At 48.3% G+C, this 25,000-nt stretch overlaps 4 protein-coding genes across 5 annotated transcripts in view; 2 read left to right on the top strand and 2 right to left on the bottom strand.

Annotated features, from left to right (window-relative positions):
• Nucleotides 1–311: 311 nt before the first annotated feature.
• tmem79b (transmembrane protein 79b) lies at nt 312–3,524 on the top strand. 2 transcript variants are annotated; one of them, XM_069176090.1, is made up of 5 exons: nt 312–455; nt 1,376–1,965; nt 2,176–2,370; nt 2,461–2,692; nt 2,820–3,524. In XM_069176090.1, the coding sequence occupies exons 2-5, from the start codon at nt 1,386–1,388 to the stop codon at nt 3,022–3,024; spliced, it is 1,212 nt and encodes a 403-aa protein (XP_069032191.1). In that variant the 5' UTR covers nt 312–455; nt 1,376–1,385; the 3' UTR covers nt 3,025–3,524. The 2 variants fall into 2 exon arrangements, with proteins under 2 accessions (XP_069032191.1, XP_069032183.1); XM_069176082.1 differs by having other exon boundaries at nt 1,372–1,965.
• A 3,174-nt stretch (nt 3,525–6,698) lies between these two features.
• gon4lb (gon-4 like b) lies at nt 6,699–18,352 on the bottom strand. Its single transcript, XM_069176469.1, has 30 exons — nt 18,269–18,352; nt 17,486–17,630; nt 17,254–17,387; nt 17,090–17,164; nt 16,921–16,971; nt 16,771–16,809; nt 16,402–16,506; nt 16,187–16,285; nt 15,952–16,101; nt 15,607–15,832; nt 15,279–15,380; nt 15,153–15,193; nt 14,955–15,067; nt 14,428–14,686; nt 14,228–14,314; nt 12,713–12,899; nt 12,478–12,628; nt 12,196–12,346; nt 11,726–11,842; nt 10,363–11,484; nt 10,026–10,275; nt 9,760–9,917; nt 9,432–9,629; nt 8,886–9,029; nt 8,425–8,733; nt 8,230–8,328; nt 8,023–8,149; nt 7,312–7,936; nt 7,086–7,188; nt 6,699–6,994 (listed from the first exon to the last, which is right to left on the bottom strand). The coding sequence occupies exons 1-30, from the start codon at nt 18,290–18,292 to the stop codon at nt 6,878–6,880; spliced, it is 5,508 nt and encodes a 1,835-aa protein (XP_069032570.1). The 5' UTR covers nt 18,293–18,352; the 3' UTR covers nt 6,699–6,877.
• Nucleotides 18,353–18,856: 504 nt separating this feature from the next.
• Nucleotides 18,857–22,949, top strand: rsph3 (radial spoke head 3). Its single transcript, XM_069176459.1, has 8 exons — nt 18,857–19,027; nt 19,823–19,904; nt 20,349–20,487; nt 20,568–20,713; nt 21,531–21,734; nt 21,910–22,072; nt 22,152–22,238; nt 22,327–22,949. The coding sequence occupies exons 1-8, from the start codon at nt 18,918–18,920 to the stop codon at nt 22,392–22,394; spliced, it is 999 nt and encodes a 332-aa protein (XP_069032560.1). The 5' UTR covers nt 18,857–18,917; the 3' UTR covers nt 22,395–22,949.
• Nucleotides 22,950–22,978: 29 nt separating this feature from the next.
• Nucleotides 22,979–25,000, bottom strand: part of LOC138214676 (beta-1,4-galactosyltransferase 3) — a 17,289-nt gene continuing 15,267 nt past the window's right edge. The window contains 1 exon segment of the mRNA XM_069176446.1: nt 22,979–25,000. This exon segment is cut by the window's right edge and continues 475 nt beyond it. The gene's annotated coding sequence lies outside the window, so the exon portion shown is untranslated.

The following is a 25,000-nucleotide window of genomic DNA, read 5'->3' as shown; positions in this document are numbered from 1 at the left end:
TAGTCTACTTGTAAACCAACATGAAATCAAGATTAAAATATCTTTAAACCAACATTAAACACTCAACCAGACTAATGTTAAACCCAGATTAAACTCAGATTAAACCCAGATTAAACACTCAACCAGACTAACGTTAAACCCAGATTAAACATGACAGTTTGTTTTACATGCAGTACTTGTACTCGTAACGGAGTACTTGTTACTGCTGACTACAGATCAGCTGCTGCTATGTGAATATTTTTCGGCGGGTTTTGAACAGAGATATTCACCTTTAAGAGAACTTTCCCTTTAACTCACCTGACGTGACCACACCTGAGCTGCACTTCCAGGAAAGTTTCACAACAATAGAAGAACAAAAACAACAGTCGCGAGAGCCAGAGGACCAGGACCAGGACCGGGACCAGGACCAGGACCGGGACCAGAACCGGGACCAGAACCGCGATCAGAGCGTCTTTGTGAGTCTTTTCATGTCAGACTTTAATCTGAGTTTAGTTTCTGTCTCAGCTCTGTTAGCATGTAGCAAGTTAGCACGGAATTGAACTGCTAATTTATTAGTTTATTTACTGATCAGTGGCCACCTGACGGTCAGTGACGCAGGTGATGACGTGTTAATGACCTTTTAGAGACCATTAATTAGTTTTAATGGAGTTTGATCCGCAACGTCACTCCGCCATGTTAGAGACAGGCTGACGTCACGCCGTGGGAAGGGGGGTGGGGGGGCTAACGCTGGCTGCAGGTGAAGGTGAGCCACGTGATCAGACATTTGAACCGTTTTAGACGGAAAACATCAGAAACAAGGGTTAGGGGTGACTCACCTGCTGCACGTGAGAAAAACCTGCAGAGAAACGTCACCTGTTCAACTAAAACTCAGATTATATGAACACATGAATCATGAGATTATAGGAATCACGAGATTATATGAATCATCAGATTATATGAATCATCAGATTATAGGAATCACGAGATTATATGAATCATCAGATTATAGGAATCATGAGATTATAGGAATCACCAGATTATATGAATCATCAGATTATAGGAATCATCAGATAATAGGAATCATGAGATTATAGGAATCATCAGATTATATGAATCAGGAGATTATATGAATCATGAGATTATAGGAATCATCAGATTATAGGAATCATGAGATTATATGAATCATCAGATTATAGGAATCATGAGATTATATGAATCATCAGATTATAGGAATCATCAGATTATAGGAATCATGAGATTATATGAATCATCAGATTATATGAATCATGAGATTATAGGAATCACGAGATTATATGAACACGTGAATATCGTTGCCCACCTGTTTCACTATTTACCTGGTTTTACCTGACAAACTGTTCTCCATTTCCTCAGACAGACAGACAGACATGTCTCTGCAGACAGACAGATGGGCTGAAGACGTCCAGCTGCCAACAGGAACAAGTGGGGGGACAAAGACCGAAGAGGAAGAGGAGGAGGAGGTGGTGAGGTCCAGCAACATGGAGACCCTGCAGTGGCCCGGGGACAGACAGACAGCTGGACAGACAGCTGGACAGACAGCTGGACAGACAGGTAAAGGTGACAGGATGAGTGTGAGGTCAGACATGTCTCACCGTGAGGCATCCAGCTGGACAGAAAGTGAGAGAGAGCTGAAGGCAGAGGGGGAGAGGAGAGGGGGAGGTGCGGATGAAGATGAAGGGGTGGGGCTAAACGAAGATGGGGCGGGGCTGAGGACGCACCTGAAGGAGGAGGAGGAGCCTGGAGAGAACCACCTGCCGGAAAAAGCAGCTCAGGTGTTCAGTCCTGCAGTGACTGTCCTGCCCTCCCCCTCCTCCCCCAGAGACACAGAGGCATTCTGGGAAAATGAGCCAGAGAAGAGTTCCTTCTTGGGTTCCCACGGAGTTCCTCAGGACTACAACCAACATGGCCACCGGTACGGGTGGACCGAGGAGGTGCCGGCCAGCAAATGTAAATACACCTGTCTTTCTTACCTGTCTGTCTCACCTGTCTGACCAGTGTCACCTTTTCATGTCAGGTGGGCGGGGTTTAAACTGTGTCTCACCTGTGTCACCTTTTCATGTCAGGTGGGCGGGGTTTAAACTGTCTGTCTCACCCAGCCAGATGTTCACCTGTCAGTCTCTGGTGAGTGTGGACTTGACACCTGTCTCTCTGTCTCAGGTGGGAGGGGCTGTCCCAGCAGGGATGTCCTGAAGATGGGCGTGTCCCTGATGACATCAGCGCTCCTCTTCCCGTTCCTGGTGTGGGGGGGTTTCGTCTTCCTGCCGTTTGACGCCCCCCTGCTGGACGGCGCCCCCCTCAGGCTCGTCTACACGGTCCGCTGCTCTGTGTTCGCCGCCGCCCCCATCGTCCTCGGTGAGTCGCACGCTAAAACTGTCGCCAAGCATCTCCATGGCGACCAGGTCTCACCTGTCAGCGTCTCATACCTGCCCCCCCCCCCCTCAGGTTGGCTGGTTCTGGGCGTCAGCCGGCTCCGGTCGGGCGTGACTCGGCCGATGTTTGAGGATGACGTGAAGGAGCCGGAGCTTTCGGACGTCGCCGTCCATCGGCGCTTCGTCTCTGACTCCGCCTCCCTGTTCCTGATCTACTTCCTGCAGCTGGCCGTCATGGCGATGTACCTGGACCAGGAGCAGCTGAAGCTCATCCCGCTGCTGACCATCGTCTTCGCCTTCGGACGGTGAGATTCACACGATCGATAAACACGATCGATAAACACGATGAAACCTTTGAAAGGTGCGTTTGTTTCGTGTCTCCAGGCTGGTTTTTAATGTTGAATTAAAGGTGCGTTCGTTTCGTGTCTCCAGGCTGGTTTACTGGGCGGCGTCAGCTTTCGGCAGCAGCGTTCGCGGTTTCGGTTTCGGCCTCTCTTTCCTGCCGAGTGTCACCATAATGGTGGCGAACTTCTACTTCATCTTCACGGTGGAGGCGGCGGGGTCGATCTTCAGCCTCCCTCCTCCTCCACAGGAGGTGCTGACTCCACCCGCCGGCCGACAGAGGTTCTGGGGATGACGGCTGATCAGTAATCGATAACCTTTCTTTTATGCTTACGTAGCCTCGGAATAACTTTATTTTGTAAAACTTTATTTTTATTAAGCTGAAACAAATTGAATAAAAGAAAAAAAGAAGATGCAAGAAAATCAGTTGTTGTTTTTAGATGTTTTAACAATAAAATTGGTTTAAATAATTAAAGCTATTTTTTACGATGAACTGTAGTAGCCCCGCCCATTTGATGTATATTCCCGCCTGCTTTGTGTTGTTTATTTAATATTTTTTTTGTAACATTTTTAGCTGAAGCTGTTTTGTTTTGAAGCTGTATGTTGCAATCTTTAGTTATTGAACTACTTCCTATTTCCTTGTTTTACTTCCTGTTGGTCCATTTTTGGACATTTTATTTTGTAAAAATGTATTTTATGATCATTAAATATTTCATGTTCAGTAGAAATAAATTATTGTTTCTGTTTTTTATAATGTTTGAAAAACAAAATTTCACAATAAAAGCAGAAAATTCACCTCACTTCCTGTCCGCCGATATGTTAGTCTTTTCATAATAAGGGCGTTATAATTTAAGATGGCTTTCAGGGAGGGGCCTTAAAGAGACAGGAGGCTAAAACAGGTTGTTCCTCATTTTTAATGTTGAATCATGGAAAGATGCTGAAGTTGAATTGAAAATAAAAAATTGGAAATCGGTTCCTGAGCCGAAACTCAGCAGCCCGTCAGTATTGATCGGTCATTAATCGGTCTGCTCTTCAGTCAGTTAAAGGCGCTGCTGCTACTTTTCCAGTTGAACTGGTCGGACCTACAGAGACACCAAACACCTGACTGACATCCACACGCAGGAAATACTGCAACTCTGCCTTCAAAATAAAAGCCCAATTTGATTAGTTTTTATGTAAACAGTGTAAATTGTAAGAATTACATCTCACCAACTGATTACATGTCATATGATAATCAGATTTAGTTCTTTATTTTCTCTGAAGTTTTTTTTATTGACTTTTCCCTTTTTTGATTGATTTCGATGATAATAAATAAATTATGACAGATGATCTAAGAGACAGCTGACGTGGTGTGACAGGCTGTGATGCCTGATGATGAAAACACAGTTTAGAGACCTTCAGTCTCTCACTTTGTTTTTTGATTTTCCTAAAGTGACGTTTAAAAGAACAAAAGGTGAAACTTTTTTCTCACATCGAGGCTTCAGTCCAAAATGATTCATGTCAAAGTTTTCTGTTGGGACTGAAACAGGTCAGAGGTCGACTGCTGATCAGTAAACAGGAACTTCAGGCCTTCCGTGTTTCACCTGTTCTGACTGCAGGCAGGCTTTTATTTTGAAGGCTCAGGTGGGTGAGGTGTCTGCAGGTAGACTTCTATTTTTTTTATTTTTTTTGGACGCAGACAAACAGTTGTTTTATGGTTGACTGACGTCTCCGCAGACTTAAGGAGCTTCTGAACTGAGTGAAGCTGTTTGTTTTTTTGCTGAATCGACACGTTCAAACGGAGCCTCGCTGCTTAAATCGAGCGTTTTGTGAATGGAGTCTCTGCCTGTGAGGAGGAAGTCCTGTCTGCTGCGGCTCAGAGAAAACTGCCCATTCAGGAAGCTCCGCAGACAAACCTACGGTCAGTTTATGATGTTTAAATGAGGCTTTAGTCAAACTTTAACGAGCCGTGTGTGTTCACGTTTAAACATTAACATGATTAAACATTCAGACTGGAGCTTATTCACGTTTAAATAAAGTGAAGCCGCCTTCCTGTCTGCTCACTTTGTGTTATTAAAGATACTGAAGTCTAAATTTGAACCTTCAAGTTTTTCACTGATAAAATAATCAGAGGCAGCAGCGTTTTCCAGCATGTACTGGTGGAGGCGGGGTTTTACCTGGACAGGTGAGCGGTCTGTTAGCATCTGTCCACTGTAGCAGGAAGTGTGCTGATAACAGAAAAAGACACGCCGACGATGACGTCACAGATTCGAGGTCAAATCAACGGGGACGTGATCGTAAAATGATTGACGTGAAACCGATCGATTGGTGAAAGGGGCGGAGCCTCTGTCACTCCCCTTCTGCCAGTCAGACTAATTACAAGCGCACGTTAACACGTCCTAGCCTAAAATGATGCTATTTCTTTACGTTACAACCCTCCAAGATAACGATTGAAACATTCGGTGTGAAAACAGGATGGTAGCCGAGCAGCTACATGTTTAGAAGTGTACGAATTTAAACAGCACAGGTGACTTACCTCTGACCTTTCATCGCTTTCTGTTTCCTGTTGATCAGACGTGTCAGCAGTAGCCTCCTCTCCCATTGGCTCGTACTTGAATGATGTCAGGCCGCACAACACCGATCGGCCAATCAGCACAGTTTGCTCAGAGCCCCTCCCACCTCTCTCCGGGTTCCAAAATGTAAATTTTCCTGACCAATCAGAGGCGGACTTTCACATGGAGGAAGATCCTCCTCCGGCACAAAACCAGCGGCAAAACCATCGGAACCATCAGCAGAACCATCAGAACCTGCAGCAGAACCATCAGAACCATCAGCAGAACCACCATCAGAACCTGCAGCAGAACCATCAGAACCATCAGCAGAACCATCAGCAGAACCAAGAGAGCATAGCCGAGGACTGTATGGGTGAGAGTCTGTCGGGTTCCTTTTGTCTGTAAAAAAAGTTCTTTGTTAATTTAACATGTTCAAACTCAACTCGGATGAACTTTCAAAATAAAATGAGAACTAGTAAATAAATCGTCGTTTAAATAAAGAATAACTACATGCTCTTATTTCTGGATGTTACTTTGATGTTGAGTTTAACTTTGTCATCTTGTTTTTCTGTTTTTTTAAAAATCCTCCTGATTATATTTACTTCCCGTTTCAGATCTCGACGACGATGTCGACCCCGAAACAGGAGAAAGAGCGCAGGGATGACCCCGCCCCCACCTGTCCATCAGACGGCATTGACCCTCCCCCCTCCCCCTTCACCTGCAGCTACGAACAGTTAAAGTCAGTTGTTTTACAAACAAAAATAAAAACAAATCTAAAAACTTTTGAGATTAAACTTCTACTTTTATTTTGTGACTCTGTGACTCACCTGCAGCAGGTATCCAACAGTGGTTCCGAAGCTCCGCCCCTACAGTACTGCGTTATCACAAAACTTAAGTCATGATACGATATTTTCACAGTACAATATTATCATAGTACTAAACTCACGATACGGTATTATCACATCATTCACGATACAATATTATTGTAATATTTAAGTCATTATCACGATATGATTATCATAAGACTTAAGTCACGATATTATATTATGATACGATATTAGCACAATACTTATAAATATCGTGATAATTGATCATTTGATTTTTTGCGATTGAAGCTAAAACAGGATCTATTTAAAAATACTGCAGTTTCATTGCTAACTGATGGAGTTGACGCAGCCACGCCCACTGGTCACTGATTGGTGCACCCTTCAGAGTGGCTGAACAAACCTGAACGTGAACAGAGTCTCCAGACTACAATCACTGTGTAGACCAAAAACTGGTGGGCGGAGCCAGACCAGTCCTTTTTCCCTGCTGATACAAAGTGAAGTCAGTCGAGTTTTTACTCTCAAACGTTGAATCATCAAAGTGACCACAAGGATCTGGACGGTTCTGAAGTGGTCCGATTTATTTTAAAATGGATCCAAAACAGCAGACAAACTGATGAAAAAAACAATTTAATTTCTTTAAAAAAAGTCACATTTTTACAAAAACATTAAATAATCTGAAGTTTTATATTTACAGTTTGTGACCGACGGATTCCTCTCACAATAAAAGTCCTTGAAACACCGAACAATGTTTTCTCTTTTCATTGGTTAAAACCAGGCTGCCTTGTTTATATCAATCTTCCGCCTCATTGGTTCCTGCCGGCTCAGTGGGCGGAGCCTCGTCCTCAGAGCTGGTCTGACGAGCCGCTGACCGAAACAAACGCATTAAATCCCGAAACCTGCGGGACACCTGGAGATGTGAGAAGTTAATAGTGAGTTTAAAATAGTTTAAAAAAAAAACGACCAACCACAGGTCAACACAGGACTGAACAGCCAATCACCTCGCTGGGAGTCTTGTTGCCGAGCTGACTGGAGATGGACTGAAAAGTGTTCTGATTGGCTCCTTCCTGCTGACACGTCGTCAAGATGACGCGATCGGCTTCCCTGAAAACAACAACAACCACAGTCAGTTCTCCTCCTCTTCACTACTCAGAGGAGGGAGGCGGGAGGAGGGAGGGGTAGGGGAAGTGGGAGGAGCTAGGGGAGGTGCAACAACAGGATGATTACCTGGTCCAGAGGATCACTTTCTCTCCGCTCGCTGTCAGAGAAATATTCTTGGCACAGACGGGGAGGTCAGGAGGAGGACTGGGCCGAGGAGGAGGACGAGCAGTCGAAAAGGAGGAGGAGGTGCAGGCAGAGGCGGAGGCAGAAGACGTAAAGGGGGGCGTGACAGTGGAAGAGGTAGAGAGGGAGGAGGTGCAGACAGTGGGAGAGGAGGAGACAGAAGAGGTAACTGAAGTGGAGGTGGGCTGAGGGAGCGTAACAGTGGAAGAGGTAGAGGGGGAGAAGGAGGAGGAGCAGACAGTAGGAAAGGAGGAGGAGGTGGAAGTGATAAAGGAGGAAGTGACGGAGGAGGAGGTGATGGAGTATGAGGTGGAAGTGATGGAGGAGCAGAGGACGGGGGAGGAGGTGGAAGTGATGGAGGAGGTGACAGAGGAGGAGGTGACGGATAGGGGTTGGAGCGCCTCCTCTCTCCTGCTCCTCTTCACCGCCAGGCTCTGCTCCTTCTCACTGCTCTTCCTCTCCTCCTCTTCTTCATCGCCCTCCTCATCGTCCAGCTCCTCCTCCTCCTCCTCCTCCTCCTTTTCATCAGTCAGGGGGAATGAGCCTTCCCATGATGCACCACTTCGATCTGTCAACACAGACAACAAGTTATTCACAATAAAACACACACTTGTCTGTCAGCATGAATCAACGACAGGTGAGTCGGGGACACACCTGGCTGCGGGCTGTCGTCGCCCCCCTTCAGGTCCAGGTCTTTGTCACCTGGTTCGTCGTGGGCGGTGCTTATCTGAGAATAGAGAGGGTCCAGGCTCTTCATGGCCCTGGACACGCCCCCTGAGGTCTGGAGGGGAAATGAACAAGTGAGTCAGGTGTGTATAAAACCTTCCTACCTGTCCAGCTGATCCAACGTTGGGGACGCACCTTGTTGCCGTGGCAGCGAGAGCATCCTTTCCTCCTGTGTCTGCGGATCTTTGCATCGCGACAGAGGCAGGGCCAGTCTTTATCTGACCAATCACAGTCCTGGAAACAAAAAGCGTCTTTATCTGACCAATCACAGTCCTGGAAACAAAAAGCGTCTTTATCTGACCAATCACAGTCCTGGAAACATCGACAGACCTTGCAGTTTATGTGGGCGTCCATCTTCCTCCTCTGACGACGCCCCGTCATTGGCTGGATCTTATGCCCCTCCTCTTCCTCCTCGAGCTCAGGCAGCGTCACTTCCTCAAAGCCTCCGCTGGTCCCGCCTCCCGCCACCTGGCCGACGCCCTCTCCACCATCTGACCCGCCGCCTCCCTCCTCTGGCCAATGGGCTTCTTCGAACTGTCCAGGGCGAGCCGGAGGAGGGCGGAGCTCATCAAAAAATACCCAGAATTCAGCTTGTAGATGGGTGTGGCCTTTTAACAGCGAGGACATCTGAGCTTTCAGCTGAAAACCATGAAATCAGTAATTCAATGATCAATAACATCAGCTGATTAACTGGTTAACTGGTTAACTGGTTACTGGTGATGGTTAACTGGTGTTAGTGGTGATGGTTAACGGGTGTTAGTGGTGATGGTTAACTAGTCTCTGTGTCGTACCTCCTGGATGCTGGTTGGACTGAGGTCCGGTCCGGTCTGCAGAGCTTTGATGATCTTCTGGTAATGCGACGGATTATCTCCAAAACTGATCTCCAGCTGTCGCAGGAAGCGGCGGCTGCGTTCGAACGCCTGCTGCTCCTCGAACTGAAGAGATACCAAGAGGTCAAAGTTCAGCGAGGATAACGGTGACGATACGGTGACACCAGCAGGTAACATGAATCACTGAGACGGTCAAACACCTGCTGGACACGAACATACAAACACCTGCAGGTAGATGCACCTGTCCTCCACCTGTCCTCCACCTGTCCTCCACCTGTACTCCACCTGTCCTCCACCTGTACTCCACCCGTCCTCCACCTGTACTCCACCTGTCCTCCACCTGTCCTCCACCCGTCCTCCACCCGTCCTCCACCTGTCCTCCACCTGTACTCCACCTGTCCTCCACCTGTCCTCCACCCGTCCTCCACCTGTACTCCACCTGTACTCCACCTGTACTCCACCTGTCCTCCACTTGTACTCCACCTGTACTCCACCTGTGCTGCTCACCAGTCCACACTGCAGCGCCTGCTCGGGACGCAGGAAGGCGGCGAAGTCTCGGAGGAGGTCGATGCGGTTTCCCAGGATGCATCGCAGCTTCCTGAACAGCAGGATCACTTCCTGTCCGTCTCCCACCTGCTCGAAGTCGTTCAGCAGAGACACAAACTCCTCCACCTGCCCGGGGACGTCCTGCAGCACCTCCCGCACCTGTCCACACACAGGTCAGTTACAGCAGCGGCAGCGGCAGCAGCAGCAGCGACAGCATCGTGGGATTACCGTCGCCATGGAAACGGCCCCGTCTCTAAAACGAGGAGGACGTCCTGGAAGGCGGTCTCACCCTGTTCAGGTAACTCTGGGCGAACGCCACGTCTTTGCTCTCCCGGTGCGGGTCGTTGTCCAGGATGTTCTCGTCGTACAGCAGCAGCAGCTTAGTGGCGTCCTTACTGAGACGCTCAGGACGACCTCGTCTCAGACCGCGGTGGGGACGACTCCGACCTGCAGGGACACAAAGGACAGACACACAGGACAGAGGAGACAGAAGTTATCTGGTTCCAGACGGATGATTTAAAGTAAACAGACGTCCATTGAGGAGACATCTCTGACCTCGTCCTCGTCCAGGACACCTCCCTCCTCCTCTGGGTGTCCTCTCCCCTGACGGCGTCTCCTCGTCCAGGCCTGTCTTACTGCTCCTCCCCTCTCCCGACTCCTCTCCCTTCGGCCTGCCCTCCTCTTCCTCCTCCTCCTCCTCTTCCTCCTGAGAGCCAGGGGAGGTGGGCGAGTGGTCCTCCTCCGAGTCTCCGTCCGCACAGAGCCGCCGCTCCGCTGCAAGCCACGTCAGCTGCTTCATGGTCTCCTGAAGGTCAGAGGTCAGAGGTCAGCCTCACCACCAACCGGTTTTGTAACCGAGACGACGGAGCTCGCTCTGACATCATCGGCTCACCTGCAGCTCCGGCACCGACAACACCGACTCCTCCGACGCTGACGACATCACCTCCTCCTCGTCCTCATCCTGCGTGAGGTCATCGAAGTCCTCCTCCTCCTCCTCCTCACCCGGCCGGTCCTGATCCTCATCCTTGTCCTTGTCTCCGTCCTCCTCCCCCCTCTCCCCTCCCCCTTCCTCCCGCTGCATATCTTCTTCCTCATCCTCTCCACCCTGCTCCCCCTCTTCGTCCCCGCCTGCCTCCTCCTCTCCTCCTCCTCCTCCTCCTCTCCTCTCTTCGTCCTCTCCACCAGTATTTTCTCCTCCATTCAAACGGAGAACAGTCCACTCCTCCTCTTGCTCCTCCTCCTCCCCCTTACTGGACGACAGTGGGCTCAGTGTTGATACAGAGGCTGAGCTCTCCTCCTCCTCCTCCTCCACCTGTCTCTCCCCCTCAGATGGGGGGCGTGGCTTTGTTGTGGTAACCGCCTCCCTCTGCTCCTGCTGCACTCTGATTGGTTTGCGGAGCTGATGCGGCTGCTGAGCATCCTGGGAGGTCGAGGTGGGCGGAGCCGGTGGCGTCCACACCATCTGCAGGAGGAAGTAGCCCGGCTTCACGGCGGCAGCAGAGCAGGGCATTGTGGGATTTGTAGTGTTTGGCCCGGGCAGAGAGGGGAGGGGGACGAGGAGCGGGATGGGGGAGGGGTTTTCATGTGTTGAAACGTTCTGTAGCATATTCTGACCAATAGGAAGGGAGGACTGGATGATGTCAGCACACACGGGTTGGGCGGGGGCCGGAACAGCCAATGGGACGGCCCCACAGATGGGAGAAGGAGCCAATGGTAGGCCTCCTGAAACGGGGGCGGAGTCAGAGACCAACGTGACAGCTGGAGGAGGAAGAGACAGGCAGCTGATTGGCTGCCCGTCTACCTGTCTCTCTACCTGTCCGTCTGCCGGGGCTTTGGCGAGGGGAAGCAGAGATGCATTGTGGGCCAAGGTGAAGAGGCGTCTGTGACGCTGAGGAGTTGGACGGGTCACCTTGCTGAGCCAGTAGGGGTGGAGCCTAAGCGTGCAGCCGAGGGGGAGGGAGGGGGGGTAACAGGTGGAGTCCAGTCGGGTCTTCTGGATGATCAACTGACTGTTCTGTAGGTGAGAACCATCGGAGAACCCGGAGTCACAACCAACAACCTATTAACCTGTTAACTACAGGTTAGTTAACCTGTTAGTGATGATTTAATTAACCTGTTAACTACAGGTTAGTTGACCTGTTAGTGATGATTAGCTAAACTTTTGACAGAGTGGCTAGTTTGTGTTCTCAGCAGAATCTACACTGATCTGGATCTGAATCTGGATCCTGATCCCGATAGGGTTTAGTCTGTCGCACCTTGAGCCAGTTTGGCATGTTGGAGGTGTTTCTGTCCACTGGGGGGCGGTGGTCCTCCGGATGGACTCTGCTGCAGGTGAGTGGAAGCGGAGGGACGACTCGCTGCTTCAGGAATGTCTGAAAACATGACGAGAAGACATAGTTTACCTCCACCTGTGTCCCTCCTCCACCTGTCTCCCTCCTCCACGTGTCTCCACCTCCACACCTGTCTTCCTCTCCACCTGTCTAATCTCCACCCGTCTCCCTCTCCACCTGTCTAATCTCCACCTGTCTCCCTCTCCACCTGTCTAATCTCCACCTGTCTCCCTCTCCACCTGTCTCACTCTTCACCTGTCCAATCTCCACCCGTCTCCCTCTCCACCTGTCGAAACTTCACCTGTCTAATCTCCACCTGTCTCCAGACACTTCAACAGGACATGGTTGCTGTAGCCTCCTCTGATGATGTCACAGTGATGTCACAGTGATGTCACCTTGATGACGTTGCTGCGTGGCTCCCTCACGTTGCTCATCTCTCTGACGTGTTTCCTGAAGTTCCATCGACTCTTGCAGAGCAGGTAGGAGCTGATCAGTTCGTCCGACTGGACCGCCCCCTCGAAGTGCTTCAGTCCCAGAACGATCAGCCTGCACAGGGGCATCATGGGAAACGTTAGTGACCCCGTGGCCACCGTGACTGAAGGGGCGGAGTTTAAAAGAGGTGTGTGTGTGTGTGTGTGTGTGTGTGTGTGTGTGTGTGTGTGTGTGTGTGTGTGTACCCGTCCTCCCCCGCTGTGTAGACACTCCTCTGGTGTCTGCTGTGGAGGGCGGGGTCCAGGCTGCAGACAGGAAGTAGTTCTGGGTAGAGGAAGACCGGTCGGGTGGCGAACAGCCAGGCGGAGTCGGCGGGCAGCAGAGGGAAGGCGTGGCCTAAACACAACCAGAGCGAAAACCTGAGCGAGCTGACGCGACGTCACACACACGGTCAGAAACACGAATCTCCATCCTCCTTACTGTTGGTGGTGGGAGTCATCCGGGGCAGCAGGCCTCTAGAGGCTGCAGGAGCAGGAGAAGCAGATAGAGGCTCCTCCCTTTGCTCCGCCTCTTGCAGGAGATCCAGCGCCCCCTGCAGGTTGCTCACTCTGAAACTGCTGCGGAGGCAAACCTGCTCCCGACGCCGGGCAAACTGCTGCAGCTCCCCCTGGAGGAGGCAAGAGTTGTTGTTTACTGACCAACCAGGAGGTGTTTGTGTTGTTTACTGACCGACTACGTAATGTCGGTGTTGTTTACTGACCGACTACATAATGTTTGTGTTGTTTACTGACCGACTACGTAATGTCGGTGTTGTTTACTGACCGACCAGGAGGTGTTTGTGTTGTTTACTGACTGACTACATGTTTGTGTTGTTTACTGACCGACTACGTAATGTCGGTGTTGTTTACTGAACGACTACATAATGTTTGTGTTGTTTACTGACCGACTACGTAATGTTTGTGTTGTTTACTGACCGACTACGTAATGTCGGTGTTGTTTACTGACCGACCAGGAGGTGTTTGTGTTGTTTACTGACCGACTACGTAATGTCTGTGTTGTTTACTGACCGACTACGTAATGTCTGTGTTGTTTACTGACCGACTACGTAATGTCTGTGTTGTTTACTGACCGACTACGTAATGTTTGTGTTGTTTACTGACCGACTACATAATGTTTGTGTTGTTTACTGACCGACTACGTAATGTTTGTGTTGTTTACTGACCGACTACGTAATGTTTGTGTTGTTTACTGACCGACTACGTAATGTTTGTGTTGTTTACTGACCGACTACGTAATGTTTGTGTTGTTTACTGACCGACTACATAATGTCGGTGTTGTTTACTGACCGACTACATAATGTCTGTGTTGTTTACTGACCGACTACATAATGTTTGTGTTGTTTACTGACCGACTACGTAATGTTTGTGTTGTTTACTGACCGACTACATAATGTTTGTGTTGTTTACTGACCGACTACATAATGTCGGTATTGTTTACTGACCGACTACATAATGTCGGTGTTGTTTACTGACCGACTACATAATGTTTGTGTTGTTTACTGACCGACTACATAATGTTTGTGTTGTTTACTGACCGACTACGTAATGTCTGTGTTGTTTACTGACCGACTACATAATGTCGGTGTTGTTTACTGACCGACTACATAATGTTTGTGTTGTTTACTGACCGACTACATAATGTTTGTGTTGTTTACTGACCGACTACGTAATGTTTGTGTTGTTTACTGACCGACTACATAATGTTTGTGTTGTTTACTGACCGACTACGTAATGTTTGTGTTGTTTACTGACCGACTACATAATGTCGGTGTTGTTTACTGACCGACTACGTAATGTTTGTGTTGTTTACTGACCGACTACATAATGTCGGTGTTGTTTACTGACCATAATGTCGGTGTTGTTTACTGACCGACTACGTAATGTCGGTGTTGTTTACTGACCGACTACATAATGTTTGTGTTGTTTACTGACTGACCAGGTAGTTTTTGGCGATGCAGGCTTCGTGGTTCAGGGCGGCAACGCGGCGACTCAGCAGGTGAACCTGAGTCAGCAGCTGCACATGCTGAGAGACAGAAGCGTTCAGTCACGTGACCTCAGGTGAAAAACTCACCTGTCGTTTGGTGAACTGCATTTAAACTTCCTGGTTCGGTCCAGAGAGCCGCCCGTCCTGCGTACCTGCTGGATCTGCTGCTGCAGCTGCAGCTTCTGGGTGTAGTCCAGGTGGAGGGCGGTGCAGACGCGGCTCGGCAGCACCAAGACGGCGGAGGTGACGGCGTCGGGCGGCAGGCCGCTGGGCGTGTCCTTCAGGTGGGCGCTGCTGCTGCGGAGCTGATTGGTCGTGTCCTGCAGGGCTCTCCTCTGCTGCAGAGCTTCGTACTGTTTCCTGACCGTCTGCCGCCGCTCCGTCAGCATGCCGGCTAACGGAGCCTCGAAGCTACGGGAAGCAAAAAGGGACAAAACACTTCTGTCTTCTGTTTTCTAAGGACATGTTTGAAGGGGGGGCGGAGCTTATTATCAGGACACACTGAAACAGGATGTTTCCTCTCAGCTGAACTCTTCTTCATGTGTTCTGTGTGAAGAAGAAGCAGCGGAGGACATTTCTCTTCCTCCCAACCCAAGCGGTCACAGCACTTCTCTGCTGCGCCGTCCCAACGGGAGGACATTTACACCTCCCATCATGCATCTGGATACAGGGCTGTTACCGTAAAGCCTGAGGGACGTTGAACTTCGGTGCAGTCTGTGACGGTGACTCCTCTTCCTCCAGCTCCTCCTCCTCCGCCGCCACCTCCTCCTCCTCCTCCTCCTCCTCCTGGAGCTGAAGGTCAAACACACTCGTTGCTTGTTTGTTTGTTTGTTTGTTTGTAATTGGCGGTGAAGTTTGATGACTCTTTAAAACTCACCGTGTCGAAGAGCTCCTCCAGCAGCTCATTCACTTCCTTCTCTGTGAAAAAAAAGCAGAAGAAGAGTTCAACGCTGAGGACAGAAAAGAAGAAGAAGAAAAGAAGATGAAGAAGAAGTGCACCTACTGGTGATCTGGACGGCCCGGTCCGTCCGGTAGTCCTCCATGTCGGGTTCATCCGGATCGTCCAGGAAGTTGTACTCAGGGTCGTCGTCATCATCAGCTTCATCTGAGAGCAACAGGACGAGACGTAAACAACAAACAACAAACACTTCCTGTCTGGGTCTGTCTCTTTAAGGCCCCCCCTCCCCCCTCCCCCCCCTCTCCCCCTCCCCTTCCTGAAAGCCTCCTCTCTTCTGATTGACCATCATCCTTGATTAGAAATAGTAATTTCTCAAATCAGGCTTTTATTTTACATTTTTATTCTGCTGCCAGCCTGACCTCTGACCCCTGACCTTCGTATTCCGGGGCCATGAGGCCCCGCAGCCATCGTGTCCAATGGCGGTCCTCGTCCCGCTGGGCGGCGCTCTGGTCGTACATGTCGGCCGTGATGTCGGGGGCCAGAAGCTCCGCCTCCAGCTGACCCAGAGGGACGTTCACCAGGCGAAGTTTGGAGCGCGTGCGGCACGCCAAGCCTTCCTCGCCGCCATCATCATCCTCATCGTTTTTTCTGTCCAGAGACTGACAGACAGACAGACAGTGTTACTTGAACATAGGTGTGAGGAGGCGGAGTTACCAGGTCATAGGTGTATGTGGAGGCGGAGCTACTTGGTCATAGTTGAATGTGGAGGCGGGGTTACCTGGTCATATGTGTAGGCGGGGCTACAGTCCAACTCCTCCTCCACAGCGTTCAGTCTCTCCAGGAAGGAGGAAACAGCCGGAGCGGTGAAGAGCTGCTGCGGAGCCACGGTGGAGGTCATCACCTGGTCTCTCACGGGTCCTGGAGATCTCTAAACCACAGGTAAGAGGTCAGAGTTCAGGGTGTCTGTAAGGGTCCGAGGTCAGGGTACCCGCAGGGGTCAGAGGTCAGAGTACCTGCAAGTGTTCATTGGTCCTCTGGTCTGTAGATTTGGGCTGAGAGGCCAGATGCATCTTGGGAGGTGAAGCCAAACTGTCTGCGTCGCTGAGGAACGTCTGAACACAGTTTCAGTCGTTAAATTTATTTATAACGTTGAAATGTTGAAAACGGTTTCGTTTAAAAAGACACCTGCCAGCTGCTGTAGAAGGTCAAAGGTCAACAGCTCTCTCACCTCCTCAGCCGTGTCTTCCTCCTCCTCCTCTTCCTCACCGGGACAATACTCTTCATCAGACGAGTCCTCGTCCTCTTCCAGGTCGATGTCAACAAACTGAGGAGGCTGCAGGACAGACGGATGGTCAGAGAGACAAACAGACGCACAGAGAGACAGACAGACAGACAGACAGACAGAGACAGAGACAGAGAGAGAAAGAGAGACATACAGACAGACCTCAGAGGGACAGACAGACAGTCAGAGAGACAGACAGATGGACAGAGAGACAGACAGACGGACAGACAGAGACAGACAGAGAGAGAGAGACATACAGACAGACCTCAGAGGGACAGACAGACGGACAGAGAGACAGACAGCAGATCATTTTACCTTGACGGTGTTCACTGATGACAGACTCCAGTTTAGCGTCTGGAACCAAACAGACAGGTGGAGGACAGACAGACAGGTGGAGGACAGACAGGTTAAACAGACTTGTTTTGATTTGCAGGTAAAGTAGCAGAGAGGATTGTGGGAGTTCACCTGTCCCTGCTGGACGGCCTGCTTCAGTCGAGAACGAGTCATCTTCGGCTCCTGATGGAGGACAGACAGACGGAGAGACAGACAGGTTGTAAGTTCACAGAGTGAGACAGACAGAGAGACACAAACCAAAACCGGGAGCTAAAAGAGGCTCGGGGACGGGCACACTTACAAACATGGGCAGGTCCTGAGTGTCTCTGATGGCCGCCTTCATCATGGCCACCACACGCTCATGAGTAATCACCTCCTGTCAGGGGACACAGGGGACACAGAGCACGTCAGAGGACGGAGGACAGATACACACAGACACAAAGGACGGAGATGCGTGTTGCTCACGTGCAGGATGGCGCGCACGTTGCTGGACGTCAGGTTGTGCTGTCTGGACTTCCTGTCCAGATCGATGTCCAGTCGTCCCAGTTCGTCGTCGCTGGTCTCCACGGCGACCGTCTCCTCGCCCACCGTCCCCCGACCTGAGCGGGAGACAGAAACACTTCCGGCTGTAAACAAACATCTGACTCCACCTCCGTCAGGCGAATTCAAAACGGTCCAACGATCCACTCGGAGTCACCTGAGACAGGTGTCCTGTCCTCGTCCCGTCCGTCATCACCGGGAACGTCTTTCTTCCTGAGGACACTCGTCTCTCCGTCCATCCTCAAAGACTTAAACTTCAGAGGACAGACATCCTCCTCTGCTGGACGCCGCCTCCCCGTCCCCTGGACACAGAGGACAACCAACATGTCGGTCACAACCCAACTTCTGATGAAGACAGACAGGTTCAACATGACAGACAGGTTCAACATGACAGACAGGTCATAGCCCGGTTCAGGTCCCGGTTGATAACCCGGTTCAGGTCCCGGTTGATAACCCGGTTGATAACCCGGTTCAGGTCCCGGTTGATAACCCGGTTCAGGTCCCGGTTGATAACCCGGCTCAGGTCCCGGTTGATAACCCGGTTGATAACCCGGTTGATAACCCGGTTGATAACCCGGTTCAGGTCCCGGTTGATAACCCGGTTCAGGTCCCGGTTGATAACCCGGTTCAGGTCCCGGTTTTTAACGGAGCACCAGCTCTCTCGTCTCCCTGCTGTTAGCTCAGTTAGCTCAAAGCTAACGCTCCGTTCCAGACAGCAGCTGACATTAAAATAACTTGAATTCATCGGTAAATTCACGTTAACGTTAAATTACCGGTTAAGTTCACGTTAAACTCGTCCACACTGAGCAGGCGCAGTTGCCCGCTTCGATGTGTACATGTTTGCATCGGCGCGAAGTTTCGGCCGTAAGTTCAACGAACAGAACCGGAACCATCGAACGCGACACCGAATCTGTTAAACAGAGGACCGAGAAGAACTCACCGTCAGGCTGATGTCGGCGGCCATCCGTTACTCACTCATATCACTCCCGGTTATCACCGGTTTGCTCAGTTAGCACCGCGAGCTTCTGTTCCGCCAATAACAACAATAACACTTCCGGAACGAGTCTTTCAGAATAAAATGAGAATGTGTTTGGCGCCCCCTGCTGGTGCGGAAGAACGCTCGGTTTGGTCTCCTGAATGAGCAGAAAACACTCCTGTGCACACGATTAATCTCTTAATGGTCAAATCCAAAATCCATAAATTATTTTTAATGTAAGAAGACAATTATTGAATCATTTGAACACCTTCAAATGAAAAAATATAACAACAAAATAATGTTACATTTTTGTATCGAAACCTTTATTCCCATCCGGCGTTACAATATGTTGTTTTTTAATGTTCCTTTCTCGTACATATGTTGTATTTTTGTATTTTGTATTAAGAAACTTCAATAAAATATCTTTAATGGAAAAAATAATCATAATAATGTGTTCGTTTTTGGCGAGCAGCGGTTGTTTGTCAGAGGAAGTGACGTCACGGCTCTTCCTTGGACACGGTTGCTACAACAGTTGGGGCATCCTCTCCCGGTTGTCCCGTCAGTTGTCGACCATAACATTGACGTTAAACGGTTTCTGTAAAAACAAACAAACATGTCGTTCGCCTCGCGCAACCACAGAGATCCAAACGTAACTTATACTTTCTCAAGTCGTCCCAGACCCGTGGACAGTCGCTCCAGACACGGAGACCCCGCAGCCGAACGGTACCGTACTTCCGGTTATGTTTTGATTGAGATGCTAACTATAGCATATGTAGCATATATTTATTGAACAAATTAATACTCACAATTCAGACTCAATATAATATCATACAGAAATACAAGGATGTAGATATATTATATATTTTAGCAAGTCAAAATAATAAATAACAAAAAAATAAGTGTTGATAAGTTTTAAGATTTTCACCCAGAAACGCAGTGAAGTTGGTTTAAAATGTCCAAATGAGGATCAGTAAGTTTACAACAAATTAAATATTAAATATTAAATATTAGGAGTTTTCACATTCAAAATATGTAGTGACATTTTCTTTTACACCATCTTCCTTTCGAGACCAAAAAAGTTATTGAAAGTATAAAAAAATTAATGATGTGAACTTCTTTGATCTTGTTGGTAAACAGACTGAATACATGTTGTGTTTTATGGTTGTATGACGTCACTACCAGTTATGTTCTCGATGCTTCTTAAAATCGAAGATGAGGTTTTTTTCACGAGTTTTACAAAAAAAAACCTGAAATCGATCCAGTTTTGCTTTATTTAAGATAAATTCCTTTCCTGCAGTAAACGTCTCCATTATTGTTTATAACTTAATTTCTAAAGCAAAGAATGTTGATAAAAATGTCGATAATTTTAGAGTCAATTTGGTAAAATTACTGAAATGAAATGTTTGAATTCGAAGCGGTTTTAAGCAGCCGTGTAACTGAGCTGTTTTACATTTGATGATGTTTTCTAAAAGGGGAAGGTGCTGCTGACTCCTGTGAGTTTGTCTTTGACCTCCGCAGGAGTCCGCCCCGCTACGGAAACATCATGTACGACCGGCGTGTCGTCAGAGGAAACACGTACGCGCAGCACCTCACACCGGCCGTAAGTCTCAAACGCTTCGCTCCCTTTATTCACTGCTTTGATTTGATTTTGGATTTATTTGACAAAATTAAAAAAAAAAATCCCCAGTGGGCTCATTTGAAGCCTCCACACCTGGATAATGTTATAAAAAATACAAAGTTGACATAATATTATCACTACATACAAATAATGTAAACAAATAAACAGAATAGAGGCGACAACAATCACAGCAAAAACAATAAAGTCAATATAAAAGCAGAAAGATATGACGATGGATGAGAGTTACGAAACAAAAGTTAAATGTTTTGTTTCTTTTAAAGCACCTTTTCAAGCATTTTAACAGGAACAGCTGCGTCTCAGACGGGAGAGGCCATCCCATAATTTTGGTACCCGAATGTATCGAATTGAAAAATTGACCTCTGACGTCTGCTTCATCTTCGACATGTCGTCGTCCTCCGTTGACAGACAGCTCAGCCGGACACCGCCGAGGCGCAGCGGCAGCAGGCTGTCAGGAGAGCCGTTGCTAGGCGACGGGCCAGGGAGCGGTCCAGGCCGGTGACTCCCGCGGCCCTGCAGGGCAGGAAACACGTCGACATGCAAACAGGTTCCCGACGTTTCTCCCGACGTCGTCACAGCTGTCAAAAAACCAGAAAAGGTGTTTGATTTGTTGATGTTGACCTCCAGATCTTTACCTCGAGGAGCTGAGCAACATCGTGACAGCGGCCGACATCGAGTGTCAGACCGACCCCTTCCTGGACAGACCGGCATCTCCGCTCTTCATACCGGCCAAATCGGGCAAAGATGTGGGGACGCAGATAGAAGAGGGCGAGGTAGGAGGACGGGAGCACATCAACAGTCCTGATAGAAGGCAGAAGAGAAAAGGTTGGGACGCAACATATCAAATGTTAAAACTGAGAGATTCTATTATTTTATGAATTTCTTTTATGTGAATGATGTTCCACCAGGTTTTAAAAATCTCTCAGTTTTAACTCAGTCTGTTTATAAAAGTGTTCGTAGCTTCAGGTCTGTAAAATGGTTCTGATCCAGAAGTGTCTTCAGCTGCAATACCAGCGAGTGCCACTAGAGGTCGGCTCCAAAAAGCCTCCGGCTCCATAGACTCCCATTCAACTTCTCTCATCAAATCCAAAGTGAATAAAATGTGTCCATCAGTTCTCTCGGTGTTGTTAGCTAAAGTCACTCCTTCTTATTAGTTTTCTGGAGGTCCATCTGAAAATAATCCCTCATTCATTAGAAAAGAAGATTCAAGAAGACCTGTTTTTGGGGGCGTGTCTGTTTGATTGACAGGCCTGCGGTGCAGTCAGGTTACAGCTATCGGTGGGCGGGACGTAGTATCGTCAGGTTTCCAATCAGATCGGTCAGATCCACCGCTGACTCCTCCCCCAGCTCGTCCAAATATGGTCACTTCCTGCTCCAAACCGCTCTGAACTAACAAAGATGGTGACGGACAGAATCTGAACTGGAGGATTCATAATGTTCACAAACCAACGATGACATCACTGATGGTTGATGACATCACTGATGGTCGTCGGTTGGTTTCAACATTTGATGTTGTTTCAACAGCGTCTAAACGTTGTTGGATGTTGATGATGAACTGTGACCGAACTCACTGGAAGTGTTCGTCTGCAGCTGTTCTACTTCGACTGGGAGGTGCAGCCGGTTTTGGAGGTGCTGGTGGGTAAAACCGTGGAACAGTCTCTGCTGGAGGTGATGGAGGAGGAGGAGCTGGCCTGCCTGAGGGCCCAGCAGAGGGCGCTGCAGGAGCTGCGCAACAACGAGCTGGCGGAGGTGCAGCGGCTTCAGGAGCAGGAGAGACGGCGGCGGGAGGAGAAGGTGGGCAAGAAACAAATAACATTCAACGCTCAGGTCCCGAAGAAAAATAAAAAGTCTGATTTATGATCTCTTACCTGCCGGGGTCGTTACGGCGACGGGGGATTTCACATGTTTGCTGATTTATTATGATTTAAAAACCTACCGAGTCTGAAGCGTTCGTTCCCTCTGAGATCAGGTGCGTCGGATGACTCAGCAGAAACAGGCCCTGAAGGAGCAGCAGGAGGTCGCGGAGAAGGTCGCGGCGCGGGCGTTCACACGGCGCCACCTGGCCGACCTCCGATCCGCCGCCTTCGCCTCGCTGAGGACATGTGGATTCCTCTACAACCCCGTGGAGAGAGGTCAGCGAGGTCACGCCCACGTCTCCGTCGTACGAGTTTTAACTTTCTTTAATCACACGTGTTCTTTTACGATTTCCAGACATCGAGACGAACTTCCTGCCGTGGCTCCTCGAGGAGGTGAAGGAGCGTCTGGAGGAGCGCGAGGCAGCGAGAGCGCTGCTGGACGGTGAGACACCAGAACCAGAACCAGAACCAGAACTCGCTGAACATTACGCAGCTCCGGCACAGATGTTCATCCTGGTTGTGTCTTTCAGCTCTCATCCGCGACGTCACCCAGAAACGACTCACGACGTCCGAAGAGGCGACGCAGCCGGAGGCGTGAAGACGTTCACGGACGGATTTCATTGTATATTTGTTAAATAAAATATAAAACACACGATGGAAGTCAATAATTAACGTGTTAAATGTGTTAGAAACGGTTTTATCAACATTTCAAACTCTTCACGATATTTTGACTTTTTTGTGGACATTCACCATCATTCTCAACAAACGGACTTTTTTTATTGAAATATTAGCTAAAAAATATTTATTGATATTTCAAACCTTTTTCATGATATTCTGACTTTTTTGTCGCCATTTTTACTTTTTATTTGACTTTAAAAGATTTTCTTGACATTTCAACTGTATTTTGACTTTTTCCCCAGAGATCAAAACTTTAAAAAAATAAAATAAAAAATCTTCTTCCCTTAATGTGGCTGTAATACTCCGTCATACGGTGAGAAATCAACTTAGTAAACTAAACTTTAAAATATTCAATCAGTAAAACTGACTTGATACCTGTGAAAAGTGCCGAACAAATAAAAATCCTCCCACCAGACACAAAAAGTATTCAGTCATGTTTCTCTTAAAAAAAATAATAAAAAGATCCGAATATAAAAGTGACAAAATAAAAAGAGAAGAGATGTGTTTTCTTCTGAGTAATCAGTTTATTAATGAATGTAAGGCCACTCTGGACTGTGCAGATTTGATAAAGAGGAAATAACTGCTGAGACGGCTGTTTGATCCACATCAGAACGGAGTCGATGAAGAAACGTCAGCAGATCTTCCGTCTGTTCTCCGCCCAGCAGATTAAAATCCTGCGTGAAGCTCACGCCGTGTTTCACGTGACTTCGGATACTTCGCGCCACGCCGACCCGAAAAAACCCGACTCCTCACACGTCTCCGTCCGAACGTTTTGAGAGTTCAGCGTTAAAGGAATCAAACAACAACGTCTTCGTCACATCTCTGCGTCTTTGGTTTCTGGCCGCTCAGCAGATTCAACTGAACAAAGGGTTTCTGTCTTTAATGAACACAATCACGTCTGTCGGAGGAAAGTGACGACAAGGACGAAAAAACAACAACCGTGCAAAAATGAATACGAGAAACTAAATAAAAAATAAAAACACGTTCCGGGAGAAAAAACTAAATCACAATTAAATGAAACTGGTGGATTTATTTCATTTCCACTCATTAAATGTTATCGAAGCGCTCTGGATTTCTACGTTTATTATTCTGTATGTTAATGAAGTGGGAGGTCTTAACATGTCGTTAAAGGTTCGGACCAATCAGCTCCAGCCTGAGGTTAGGACCGCCCACCTCATTAACATACAGACAGTAACGGTAGCTGATGTGTGGAAATCTAGAAATAAACCGTCTCTTTTCTTCTGACTGAAATGTATTTATTTTATTATCATTTATTTTTATATTTTGAGTTATTTTTCATCTTCCATAGGAGACGCGGGAGGACGCGGGACACGGAGTCAATAAAGATATCACCAATTCACTTCATGTTTGAAGTTAAATCGAATATTGAAAGAATAAAATGAATGAAGTGAGTTCGCCATCGGAGAGCCACGAAAAAATATTCTACGTGTTACTTAAAATAAAGTCGATTGTTTAAAGGGGGCGTTTTTTTTTGTGTGGCCTGAACGCGCCTCGTTGCCGATCTGTCTCCACCCGGCAGCTCCCGACTTCTTCTTCTACTCCTTCGTTTGTTCAATGGCGGCTGGCGCCACCTTCTGGCAGGAAAACGCATCACGATCAAGTGTCGGGAAAAAAAACTACAATCAAATAAACGACAAAAAAAAGGTAAGTAACTATTTCAAAATCCCGTCCAATCCGGAGCCTTAACGATCTTCACCCGACTCCGACGTCTTCGTCCTCTCCGACACGGCTACATTAGTTGTCGGGGAAACCGTTAAAAAGGCGACTTTATGCCGTTATACTTTGAGGTCATTTTTTCAGAGAAAAAACCCGATGCGATGACATCACACTGCTGCGTTACGGTACGACATACGTGAAAGTGTGTTTACTGAATATTTTGAGATCAAACCGTTGACGTTTCTGCTCACGTATAAAAACCATAACACACATTTTGTCGTAATATTGTGTTTTTGAATTGAATCAAAGTATCGCAGATATATCGCAACTTCCTCACAGCCTTCAGAACCACGAACGAGTTCCTGCGGCCCGACGGCTCCTTTAAAGTAAATAATCAACACGCCTTTCAAAATAAAAGAGGACGGACTCCGTTTCGATGTGGATCCGAAGCTCGTCTGAACTTAACGGCAAAAACACAGAAGACAAAGTCAGTTGTCGGTTTGTTGATATGCTGAAACACGAGATGATCCGATTACTGCTCACAGGCTACGAGCTGAACCTCGGTGGGCGGAGCTACGCTTCTCCCACAGCTGATCCACCGAACTAACGGGGAGGATTCAGTCCACCGGTCGCAGCGTTTAGGGACTGCTCCTGCTGCGCTGCTCAGCGTTGTGGTTGCACCCTCGGAGATAACAAGTCTCTGCAGACGGGATATGTGCACAGGAAACCGGAAACAGGAAACAGGAAGCTCCATCGTTCAGCAGCTTCTCAAACTCACCTGGAAAATAAAAACCCTGCGTTCCTCGTCGGCGCACCGCTGCTCCGATTCAACCCAATCATCTAAATAAA

Source organism: Embiotoca jacksoni, unplaced genomic scaffold (genome assembly GCF_022577435.1).
Source record: "Embiotoca jacksoni isolate LCO1_2020_lvr unplaced genomic scaffold, fEmbJac1.0.p SCAF_106, whole genome shotgun sequence".
Lineage (NCBI taxonomy): Eukaryota > Metazoa > Chordata > Actinopteri > Embiotocidae > Embiotoca > Embiotoca jacksoni.
This window is presented reverse-complemented; position numbering and strand designations above follow the sequence as displayed.